Here is a 12,053-nt window from a genome sequence, read left to right on the forward strand (position 1 = left end):
AAGCATGATAAAAGCTCCCTGCAAATAAGCTTTGAGGAAAAGATTAAGATATGTCCTTTTTTTTAGTGCTTACTAAAAGTATATGAAATGGGGATATTATCAGAGGGAAAACAATCTGTCCATGTAGAACTAGCATTTAAGCCAACGATGCTGTTGACTTTGCTATTATTCCCTGCTGGCATTATCTTATTTAAGAAAATATGATTTGAGCACTTCCCAAACAAACTCTAAGCACATTCAAAACCAATGTTCAGTTTTCTTGAATGATACTGGCTCATTTGCTTCTGTTTTCCATGGGGCAGGCTGCGGCACTGGAAGAAGATAGAACCTTTACTTCTTTCACTGTAGCAGACACTCCTAGGGTGGCTATTTTCTGGAAAAACTCCAAGCCTATTTTAGAGCATCATGGAAAATTCAGAAAGAAATAAGGATAAAAATTGTCCTTCCTCTTGCTATCATATTTCATGTTGCTCAGAAAAAATAGAATCTGCCTTCTAAACAACCAAGTCCTACACAATCCTAGATCAAAGGATGATGATAAACATGAATATCGGTATAATATTTCATATATATTTTGAGCAACAAGTGACAAAACTTCCCAATTGACTCTATTGGGAGCAGGAGCAGGCCATTTGTGTAGATAGATTAGATTGGATTGATAATCTCCCATTAAAACTAAATGATGTCACTATGAATCCTGGGAAACACTCCCCCCCCCCCCCAATTTTTGCCTTAAAATTCAGACGGTAAGTATTAAAATATAGGAAAAATATGTTTGGACTAGAACCAGATTATCTCATGGTGTCTTTCCTTAAATATTTTTTATCCTAGTACCATATAACAAAAGACACATTAACACAACTCTCTGACTTACAGGTAAAAATGTTAGGGTAGAATTCCACTCTCTGATCTACATACTGGAGGCCAGAATCTCAGGTGGTATAAATCAGCATAGCTTCTTTGGATTCAGTGAAGTTATGTCGATTTAACCTGTTGTGGACCTGGCCCTGGATGTACATGCTACTGTTTGGCTCTCACTCCATGGCTGGGGGATTGATGTCGGTGGGAGATTTGCTCATAGTCAGAGCAGTATAGTGAAGGTCAGGCCCATTGTTCAAATTGGAAAGACAAATAGAGTCCTTAAAGTCCTATTGGCTGTGTCTTTCAGCATTGTCTGTGAGGTTAGGGCATTGCAAGGTGAGCAGATTCAGTTTCCAGGGCATGGCTGTTTCAGATTAGTATTTGTCTTTCTGAGGCTTGAAGTAGGAGAGATGTAAGTAGTGTGACAAAGTTCCTCCTCTATCTTGGTGGGTCCTGCGCTTATTGGTGGATTTTCTTGCCTCAGAGATTCACCATGTGGGTTGGGGAACAGCCCAGAGACCTTCCCCTCTGGAAGAACCCACAGTCCAGGTCAATTGGGAGGTTTGGGGGGAACCTGGGCCCGCCCTCTACTCCGGGTTCCAGCCCAGGGCCCTGTGGACTGCAGCTGTCTATAGTGCCTCCTGTAACAGCTGCATGACAGCTACAACTCCCTGGGCTACTTCCCCATGGCCTCCTCCAAACACCTTCCTTAGTCTCACCACAGGACCTTCCTCCTGGTGTCTGATAACGCTTGTGCTCCTCAGTCCTCCAGCAGCACACCCTCTCATTCTCAGCTCCTTGCGCCTCTTGCTCCCAGCTCCTCACACTCGCACCACAAACTGAAGTGAGCTCCTTTTTAAAGCCCAGGTGCCCTGATTAGCCTGCCTTAATTGATTCTAGCAGTTTCTTCTTAATTGGCTCCAGGTGTCCTAATTAGCCTGCCTGCCTTAACTGGTTCTAGCAGGTTCCTGATTACTCTAGTGCAGCCCCTGCTCTGGTCACTCAGGGAACAGAAAACTACTCATCCAGTGACCAGTATATTTGCCTTCTACCAGACTCCTGTACCCCACTGGTCTGGGTCTGTCACAGTAGGTTGCCCAATTCCAGTAAGTGCAGCTCCATCAGACGATTAGAGAGAAACCATAATGTCCCAGCTGCCTGGAACTCAAAGGAAAATGATGTGCTTTTAACGGAGAGAGCAGAAGGAATATTTCTAACACTAACTGAACACACAGAGTTTACATCCTTAGTGCTTACATAAGATTTTAAAGGCTCAGTTCTCTCCCAGGAGTCTGCAAGGACAGCTGTGGCAGAGGGGCGTTCACCTCCTGGGGGCACAGGGGCAGGAGTAACATCTGCACTTTCTAAGAGGAGGAGTTTTAACTTACAGCCTGTGGTTGGTAGGAGTCCCATCAGTGGAAGCTGCCCAGAAGATGCACTGAATCAACACGTATCCAGGGTGCCATGGTCCTGCCCCCATCCCTAGATGGTCCAACCGATTTTCTGGGCTGTGCCTGCCAGTTCTAGACCCTCTGTGGACTGGCATGTGGGTGACTTGAGCTTCTGAATCCCCCTGTCTGGGCAGACTGTATTGGTGGGGGCTGGCAGCTTGATTTAACCCATGCAGAAATATCTTTTAACACTAACTGATAGATGATCATTAAATCTTGGCTACAGAGTGCTTCATATGCACCAATTCTCCTTCTCAATACCCTTACCAGGTAGGTACCTGGGATTGTATCTAAGCTTTCACAAGTTGGGAAAGGAAGATCTCAAGTAATTTGCCCAAAACCAGACAGAGCTTATGTCGTAGCTCAGATTAAAAGCCTGGACTCCTGTGCTTGGATCAGTAGCTCATATTGTCTCCCTGCCTAAATAACCACTTCACTATAACTTCTTACTCTTTAAGTCCCTGATTCAGCAAGGTACTTAAGCACATGCCTAATTCAAAGTACAGTAGGACAAGTCACATGCTCAAAGTCAGGTGATTTTTAAGTACCTAGCTGAATTGAAGCCTAAGTTAGAACTGTTCTTAAATGGGAAGCTTGTAAGCTTTTTCGGGGGGAGGAAGTGATGTTAGGTATGCAAGATAAAGCTGCCCAGCTGTCCTTGCTTTTAAAAGCCTTAAGGGAATCAATCTTTCAATCACTATGTAACCTTAAACTGTTATTTAAAACTTGTAATTGTTTGAGACATATATAGTCCTTCAGCATTGGTTACAGGAGTCTGAGACAGATTTTTTTTTAACTGAATATTTGCCCAGTCTCAAGGAAACCCCACTGTCCATTTAGTTCTGAGCTCTTCTCCTCTCTCTCCAGTATACGGGATCATTTCAGAATGTTTGGAGTTGGGATTTCCCTTCAAGGCTCCAATGCCAAAGAGAAAACAGTGTTAGTAACTAGTGACCTACCATCACCAGTTCTAGCGTAGGGACCTTGAAGTAAGTGAAGAGCTTGACTATACTTTCCTTGGTATCTCACATAAGAACATGCAGATGCAGCAGCAGAGTTTCCAAAGGTGGCAGAAGTGTGAGCATTGGGGTCCTTTGACCTAACCAGAATGGACCACAGGAGTTCTCCTGCATAGTGCAAGTAACCAACCAGTTGATCAGCACTGCAAACTGATGGATGCTATTTCTGTGCTTGCTTAATACCATATACGGTGTTCAGCCGGTGTTTAAAACTTGTGCTGTTTCCTAATAAAGTCAAGAAAGGGAAATCCCTGTGCCCATATTTTAAGTCTCTGCTCAAGGACATAAGCCTGCAGAGATGCCTTTGCGTGGTCACATTTTGGAGGTTCTTGTGATGGCTAGCTGTACAGCTAGACCCATACTCAGACATATTCCTTAGATCCAGGAAGGGAAAGGTCAAATAGCAGCAGCCTCCTGTGAAATAACTCAAATGGTATATTAAAAAACTGTCCAATAATAATTCATCTATATAAATATAAATTAAAGTAATTGGAAGATGTTAAATTCTTAAACTATTTTAGTTCATATTTTACAAAACACTTTTTTCCTTATAATTTTCTTTTTTAAATCTAACGAAGTTTTGATTATGAATAAATGATCAGACAAGTTTATAGTTCTTTATTTGTGAATTGTTCAAGATCTGCTAGCTAGCCAGAGTCGTGCAAACAAATTTCAGCCTGTGAAGTGCTTGCAAACTGTTCACCTTGACTACCTGCTATTCATTATTTGTGGTACGTGATTAATCACTTACATCATGTGCTATTGTTTCTGCTACTGATTGGATAGCTTAAACCTTTTAAAATAAAAGAGAATAATGAAAAGCGAATGAACAACAAATAGTCAGTGTTCTTGTGTGCATGAATATCCTTATTCACATGTAAAGACCAATCATTCCCTAAACTCTTGTGTTAACAAAACCCCCAAAGCCAGGTAATAAAGACATACATGTGGTCTAACCAAGCAGCAATTTGGAACTAGAATGAGTTTTTGCAAACAATCTTCGCAATATTCATCCAGCTCTACATTATATACATACCACCCTACTTTTAAAAAAACTCAATTTCAGTTTCAAGTTTTTTCCCCAATTATCCTGAGATTTTAATTTAGCAAATTGCTATCTGGTTAAACAGAGGTTGTAACATTTTTCAGCTCATTGAAATTGCTCATATGCAGATCCGTAGGCATTTCCATGTACATACAAGCACTAAGAATGGTGGTGCCAGTTCTGCCCATTCACCCTGTGCAACCCCAGCAAAGTAACTGCAGTCAAGAACTATGGCACGCAGTGTGCCAAGTATGATGTTTCTATAGAACTTTTAAAAGTAACAGAGAGTCCTGTGGCACCTTTAAGAGTAACAGATGTATTGGAGCATTAGCTTTCGTGGGTGAATACAGGAGCGGCGCCAGGGTTTTTGCTGTCCTTGGTGGCAGCGCTCCTCCTCGGAGCATTTGGCGGCGGGGGTCCTTCCGCTCCGCGTCTTCGGGGTGCTTCGGCGGCGGGTCCCGGAGCGAGTGAAGGACCCGCCGCCAAAGCGCCCCAAAGATGCGGAGCGGAAGGACCCCCGCTGCCGAATTGCCGCCGACGACGGCAAAATGCCGCCCCCCAAATCCTGCCGCCCTAGGTGACCGCCTAGGGTCGCCTAGTGGAAGCGCCGGCCCTGGGTGAATACCCACTTCATCAGACGCATGACATGCGTCTGACGAAGTGGGTATTCACCCACAAAAGCTTATGCTCCAATACATCTGTTAGTCTTAAAGGTGCCACAGGACTCTCTGTTGCTTTTTACAGATCCAGACTAACATGGCTACCCCTCTGATACTCTATAGAACTTGACATTTGAACATTCTTGTAGCTATCTCTTATTGTTAGAGATGATTAGGTGGATATGTAACTGAACATTCTTACTTCACCCATGTATACATTCTGATTTCTCCATGGATAGATCATCGTTGTGTTGTATAAAAGGCTGTATAGGAAAGCGATTCACTTATTAAAATGTTGTGTTAAATATGTTTGATCTTCATGTCTCTCAAGCTCTTGAAACATTCTGAGTTACACCATTCTTCTCTGTTCGGTTTTCCTTGCAGACTTATTCAGGCCTCTTCTGTGTTGTGGTAAACCCATACAAATACCTGCCCATCTATTCAGATAAGATTATTGATATGTACAAAGGAAAGAAGAGGCATGAGATGCCACCCCATATCTATGCTATTGCGGATACGGCATACAGGAGTATGTTGCAAGGTAAGGCTGGAAAATATCCTGGCTTAGCAATGTTTATAAAACTTAGAAATCCCTGAGCAGCAACAGAAAATGATTGTTATAAACGTTTATTCCAGCTAGGAAAGGAGCACAGTCAGAAGATTTATAGCTCTCTTCAATTACAGAAAAGTAATGTGGGCTTTCTAAAACTTCCCGAGGAATTATTTGGCAGGAATTGCAGTCCATGAACATTATGTGACTCAAAAAGGAAAAACAATTCATTCACCACTCTGAGTGGAGGCATGTGGGCAGGGTTTAAAGTCAAGCAAATAGTTTTGGCAAATACGGGCATGGAAAAAACTCCCTTTGTACCAATGGAGACTATTGCAAGGCTAGCTGCTAGGTTTTGCTGACTCCTCGTCAGAGTTGCTGTGCGCGCGCTGCAGTAGAGTAAAGCCAAATGAAATCCAGTAACGTCTTGGTGACTATCATTTGGTTGCATTCTCACCTTTTGGAACTGGGGTCCTATCTTTGGCATCAAGGATGCAATCAACCTTCTAACAATAAAGAGCTGCAGTGGGAACAGGATCAGACCCAAAAAGTAATGTGGAAGAGACTTTCGAGGTAACGTACCTCCTCCCACTTGTGCTGTTGTCGTTTTATCATAGAAATAAAGGATTGGATGGGGCCTCAAGAGGTCATCTAGCCCATCCCCCCCCCCCCCCCCATGCTGAAGTGGGACCAAGTAAACCTAGGCCATCCCTGACAGGTGCTTGTCTAACCTCTTCTTAAAAAGCTCCAATTATGGGGATTCCACAACCTCCCTGGGAAGCCTATTCCCGTACTTAACGATCCTTGCAGTTAGAACAGTTGATCCCTGTCTTCCTTATAACAGCCTTTAACACAGAGGTCCCCCACCTGTGAGGTGCGCCCCTAGAGGGCATGGAGGAACGTCCGGGGGGGTGCGGCAGGGCCCAGGACAGCCCCTCAGCGGGGCAGGGAGGGAGCACCACCCATCTCCTCCCCACCACCAGCTTTGCTCTGGGCCTGCTCCCACACCTGGCTCCTTCCCCGGCTCCTGTCCCAGCACCTGCCCCCGCCCCCAGCCTCAACTGCTGACTGCGGTCCGTTCCCGGCCCAGGGCGGAGGCTGGGGGTAGGGCCGGGAGAGGAGCCACACCTGGCTGCGGGCCCGGCTGCCGGCTCCCACCACAGCCCAGCTGCGGCTCCACTCCTGCCCCCAACCCCAGCCCCTCTCCTGGCTCCACACCCATCCCCAGCTGCAGCCCCAGGCTTGCCACCCCGCCCCCCCCCACAGACCCGCTCCCGTCTCTGGGAGGGCAGCAGGGTCTGGACAGGGGTAGGGGGGGTGCAACCCTCAAAAGTTTGGGGGCCGCTGCCTTAACATATTTGAAGACTGTTATCAGATCCTCCCCTCAGTCTTCTTTTCTTTTAAGTTTCTAGTCCTGTTTGTCCACATCTTTCTTAAAGTGTGATGCCAAAAATGGTCACAATACTCCAGCTAACGCCGCACCACTACAGAGTAGAGTGGAACAATGAACTCCCATATCTGACATAACACTCCTGTTAATACACCCCAGAGTGAGATTAGACTATTTTTTGCAGCTTCATCACATTATTGACTCATATGCAGTTTGTGATCAACTATAACACCCAGATCTTTTCAGCAGTACTACCTCCTAGCCAGTTATTCTCCATCTTGTCTCTGTGCAGTTGATTCTTCCTTCATAAGTGTAGTCCTTTGCATTTTGTCGCTACTGAATTTCATCTTGTTGCTTTCCGATATAAATCTGTAAAGCCTTATTTAAAAACTTGTAGTCTATGAACAACAGATTTTGGGTGGTAGTGGGGAATAGAAAACAATCAGTTTATAACACTGCACTGGTATAGGGTAAGTTGACATATTGGTCTACTATCTCAGAACCGGCCACAAATGTGGTCCAAGAAACTGGAGTTCAGATGAACTGCACTCTTTGTCCCCCGATTGTTTGAGATGGGAGCATTTAGATATTGAAAGATGCTGAAAAATGCAGTTCAAGGGCCCAATCCTGCAGTCCTCACTGACAAATTTTGCCTGAGCAAGAACTCCCAGATTGGGCCCTGAGCTTGCTTGACTTGGGAAAACAAATCAGGAATGTTTACTAAGCAGTATTGCAGCCCAATAGCTGAGCTACTGTGAAGTATTGATTTCTTTGTAATATATTGTTTGTATAATAAGCTTATGCATGTGTACACAAAAATATGATTGCTGTTCAGAGGAATTGGCTCAGCAAAGCATTTTGCACCCTGTATTATTTGTGTGTCATTTTCCTATGAAGTCAATTTATTCAAAACTCTATGAAATACTACAAGAAGAATTGTTCTGATGCTGTATTTGTGCCTCCTCTGTAACTGTTTGAGAAATGTTCTTGGCGATCTTAGTTGCTAATTATAAGGAATCAAAAATTAAAGTTACCCATCCTTAACCAATAATCTGGAGTATCATAAATGGTGGCTATTGCTTCATTCACAAGACTTACCCAAGACATAATGAAGGAAGCTAATTTCCTGCTTTTCCATGAAAAGCAGTGCTCCTCTTGTATAAGACTGGCTTTGTTGTGTGATTATGTAACACCAACAGACCCTGGTTATCAGGATCGAACCTGGGACCTCTGGAGCTCAGTGCATGAGCCTCAACGGCATGAGCTAAAAGCCACATGGCAATTAGCTAAGGCTGTAGAGCAGATTCATTAATCTCTCTCTTGCTAACTGGTCTCCGTACCACTAGATGGGACAGAACACCACACCCAGGAGGTGTGTGGGTTACAATTAGTATGTTAGATTCTGCTTGCAGCCTATATTAACTGACCATAGATAAACAGACTTCAGCTGACTTTAAATACCTAGCAAGGTATTTTAATGTAGTTGGATATTAATGTGGAAATACATCTGCCTATAGGTCAACAGTTTCAGATACTGGGGGCCTAAAGTGAGGCCCCAGAATCCATATTTAGGACCAAAGTAAGTAACCTGATTTTATTATTATTATTATTTCCCCCCCAGAAGATGTGAACACTCACAGTTCCCTCTGACTTCAGTGGGAACTGTGAGTGCTCTGTACTCCTGAAGATCAAGCCACTTACTTAGGTCCTAAATATGGATTCAGGTGTTCAACTTTAGACATCTACACTTTTGGACATTGGCCAGAGTGTGTAGAAATATATATAATCCTATTTAAATCCTGGACAATCAAGTAGGTGCCATATTGTATCAGCCATTGTTAGCTTTGTGGCTGATGTGATGAATGCACAATTTGCTTTTCTTATCTAGAAACCACTTTGGCTTCTCCAGCTGAGTGGGAATGGAAGATAGGGTCACAGTCTGACATGCGGCGCAGAGGGTTTTGACACTTCACTGTAGTGCACAGAGAAGATATCAACGGAGGACGTGCCTCCCTCCCCTAATTATAGCAGCAGTTACTCTTATAAACACATGCATATAAAATCCTCTTACACTCAAATTTATTGCATAACCATACAAGAGTCAGATGCTGGAATCTAACTTAATGAGATCAGGTTTGCTTTCCAGAATAGCATAACCATGGTAGAGTAACCCACTCAGTATAAATTGATGCCATATCCAGTCCGTACTGTTTAAGAACTACCCCTTGACATTAGGGATGCAGTGCTGTGTGTGTAGTGGCTAGAGCTAGAAACTCAGTCAGGTTATGCACTGAGGTGAAAGAAGAGAGGCGTGTGAGAAGGATGAAGGCCAGGCATCAGTGCCTCTCTCACAATTTCACCATCACCGGCCACAAATTAGCTCCTGACTGGAATGGTGCCTTTGCTCCATAGGAAGCTTGTTACAAGGTAAAACAGCAAGGATCTGGCTGACATATGATCCAACAGGGGTTTAAGGAAGTGGTTTCCTCTTTCCCGGGAGAGATGGGCAAGGGAAAAGCCTCTGGAGATTACAGCCCAGGTAGGGCAGGGGAATTTCTTTGGTTTTGGTGTTACTTATCAGTTTTAACCAAAAAACTGTGCCCTGAGGCCAGGGCCGGCTCCAGGGTTTTGGCAGCCCCAAGCAGCCAAACAAAACAAAACAAAAAGCCGCGATCGGGATCGCGATCTGCGGCGGCAATTCGGCGGGAGGTCCTTCGCTCCAAGCAGGAGTGAGGGACCATCCGCCGAATTGCCGGCGAACAGTTGGACGTGCCGCCCCTCTCAGAAGTGGCCGCCCCAAGCACCTGCTTGGTAAGCTGGTGGTGCCTGGAGCCGGCCCTGCCTGAGGCAAGGACCTGAAACAGACTTGGGCCTGCATCGGTTCTTTCCTGAGCTGGTGAGATAGCCCATGGGCTTACAGAGCATCTTCACTCTTGCTTTCCCCAGCTACCTCCCCACCCTCCTCAGTCTTCCTGAAATTCACTTGCCGTTGAGAGATTGCAATGTGCTCATCTCACAGATTTTACTTTGGAGGGCTTTGGTTTGTTCCTGTGTTTCTTGTTGTGTTTGAGTGGTGGCGTTTTATGAGTTGTGGTGGTTTTTTTTTAAAATGGCAAATAGAATTCCTTGTTTGCTGATCCTTCCCTTTTTTGACTCCTATTGCTGGCACCAGTTCTGAGGGGATCTCTGTTGTTGTGGCAATGTGATTAATGTACTTCTTTGAAAGTGACCCTTCTTGACAGCAGAGAGGAAGAAGAGAGGTGGGAGAGAGATAAAGGGGGAAGAGTACATGAGAAGAGCCTAAGAGGAGTCTTTAACTGGATGTACTTTCACTGTCTGTAACACTCTAACCCTACACAGCAGCAGTTCAAAGGAGGAGCAGTCCCATGAGATCTTGTCACAAGCCCAGGACACCCACACTCTTCTTATTTTATTTACTTGTAAATGGCATTTTGGATTCTCTCCATTTCAGAGAGAGCCCTAGCTGCTTTTGATGCTTTAAAAACTGTGCTTTTGTCTGTTTGTGCTTTGCACACCTATCCAAATCCAACCTCAAAATATCTCCATTCATTCTGCCAGACTTTACGCCCGGTTGGAGTGGTGAAAGTGCATTTCAGTGAGAGTTGTGGGGGAGCAACAGATGTATATATAAAGTGTATGCACACATGGACACGCACAGGCAAATATGGGGTTTGAACAAAGCTGTTTACAGCTGGAGTGTAAACAGAAAATCATGTTTGCAAAGCATGTATTGCAGCACTGACTCCCTGCATGTTTTCCTGGTGAGGTTTTAGTATCGTGCTTAGTCAACAGGCATATAGCGTCCTTTAAAAACCAAGAGTATCTTTATGTGTCTAAAGTGTGAAGAACTGTGCTTTAATATCTCCTCCTCAGGACAGATGGCCCAGGGCAATCCACTAATTCATCCTTGGCTGACGGACTTTGCTTTCATAAGGGGGCAGATCCTCAGCTGGTGTAAATTGCCATTGCTCCATGAAAGTCAACAGAATGACGACAACATCACTGGCTGAGGATCTGCCCCCAAGAGTTTTTAGTGTTGCCGGAGTAAAAAGCATATCCAAATACCTAAGCAGAGAACTCTTCTTCTATTATGCATTTGGTCCTTGCTAAGCTATCCAAGTGGCACGCCCCCTTTGTTTGGTTCATATTTAGGCATCAAATATGAGGTCTGAGATAAATTTTTGAGTTGTTCTGATGCTCAAAAACATAGCCAAGGAAAACTGAGCTTAAATATTTGGATTCCTGCCCAACACCCACACAAATATGTATTCAAACGAGGGGGAAGTGTAAAGAGATGTTGACTAGGAGATAGACACACAATTCCCATTAACTTCACTGGGAGTTGAGCACCTAAATCCCAGAGGTGATGTTGAAAATCGTATCTATTAGCTCTGCCTCTGAGAGTGGGGGACTGGGAGTCTTGACTAATCAGTCTAGCACCATCTGTCACTGGCAGTGTGACTCGGGCCCAATCACTTCACCTTTGAGCGCCCCTGTATCCTCATAAATTTAATGGGCATAATAATACTTAATACCTCACCGGGCATGTTGTGGCTCTATCCATTAATGATCACAGAGGAGATCTTTGAATGAGAAACAGTATCAGTGTGCAAAGAGTTATGATTCTGATAAGGCAGGGGTGGGCAAATTTTTGGCCCAAGGGCCACATCTGGGTATGGAAATTATATGGCAGGCCATGAATGCTCACGAAATTGGGGATTGGGGGCAGAAGGGGGTGAGGGCCCCGGCTGGGGGTGTGGGCTCGGGGGTGGGGCTGGGCATGAGGGGTTGGGGATGCAGGAGGATGCTCTGGGCTGGGACCGAAGGGTTCAGAGGGCAGGAGGGGAATCAGGGCTGGGGCATGGGGTTGGGGCATAGGGGGATCAGGGGTGCACACTCTGGGTGGCGCTTACCTCAAACAGCTCCCGGAAGCAGAGGCATGTCCCCCCCTCCAGCTCCTACACGGAGGCGTTGCCAGGCGGCTCTGCGCACTGCCCCATCCGCAGGCACCACCCCTGCAGCTCCCATTGGCTGTGGTTCCTGGCCAATGGGAGCTG

General features: G+C 45.1%; 1 protein-coding gene across 1 annotated transcript in view; it reads left to right on the plus strand.

Moving 5' to 3' along the window:
* The window catches only part of MYH11 (myosin heavy chain 11), a 99,787-nt gene that overhangs the window by 17,195 nt on the left and 70,539 nt on the right, over positions 1-12,053 (plus strand). The window contains exon 3 of the mRNA XM_065411646.1: positions 5,420-5,576. Within this exon, the coding sequence (XP_065267718.1) occupies positions 5,420-5,576 (157 nt within the window). The remainder of the gene's footprint in view (positions 1-5,419; positions 5,577-12,053) is intronic.

Source organism: Emys orbicularis, chromosome 10 (assembly GCF_028017835.1).
Source record: "Emys orbicularis isolate rEmyOrb1 chromosome 10, rEmyOrb1.hap1, whole genome shotgun sequence".
Taxonomy (NCBI): Eukaryota; Metazoa; Chordata; order Testudines; family Emydidae; genus Emys; species Emys orbicularis.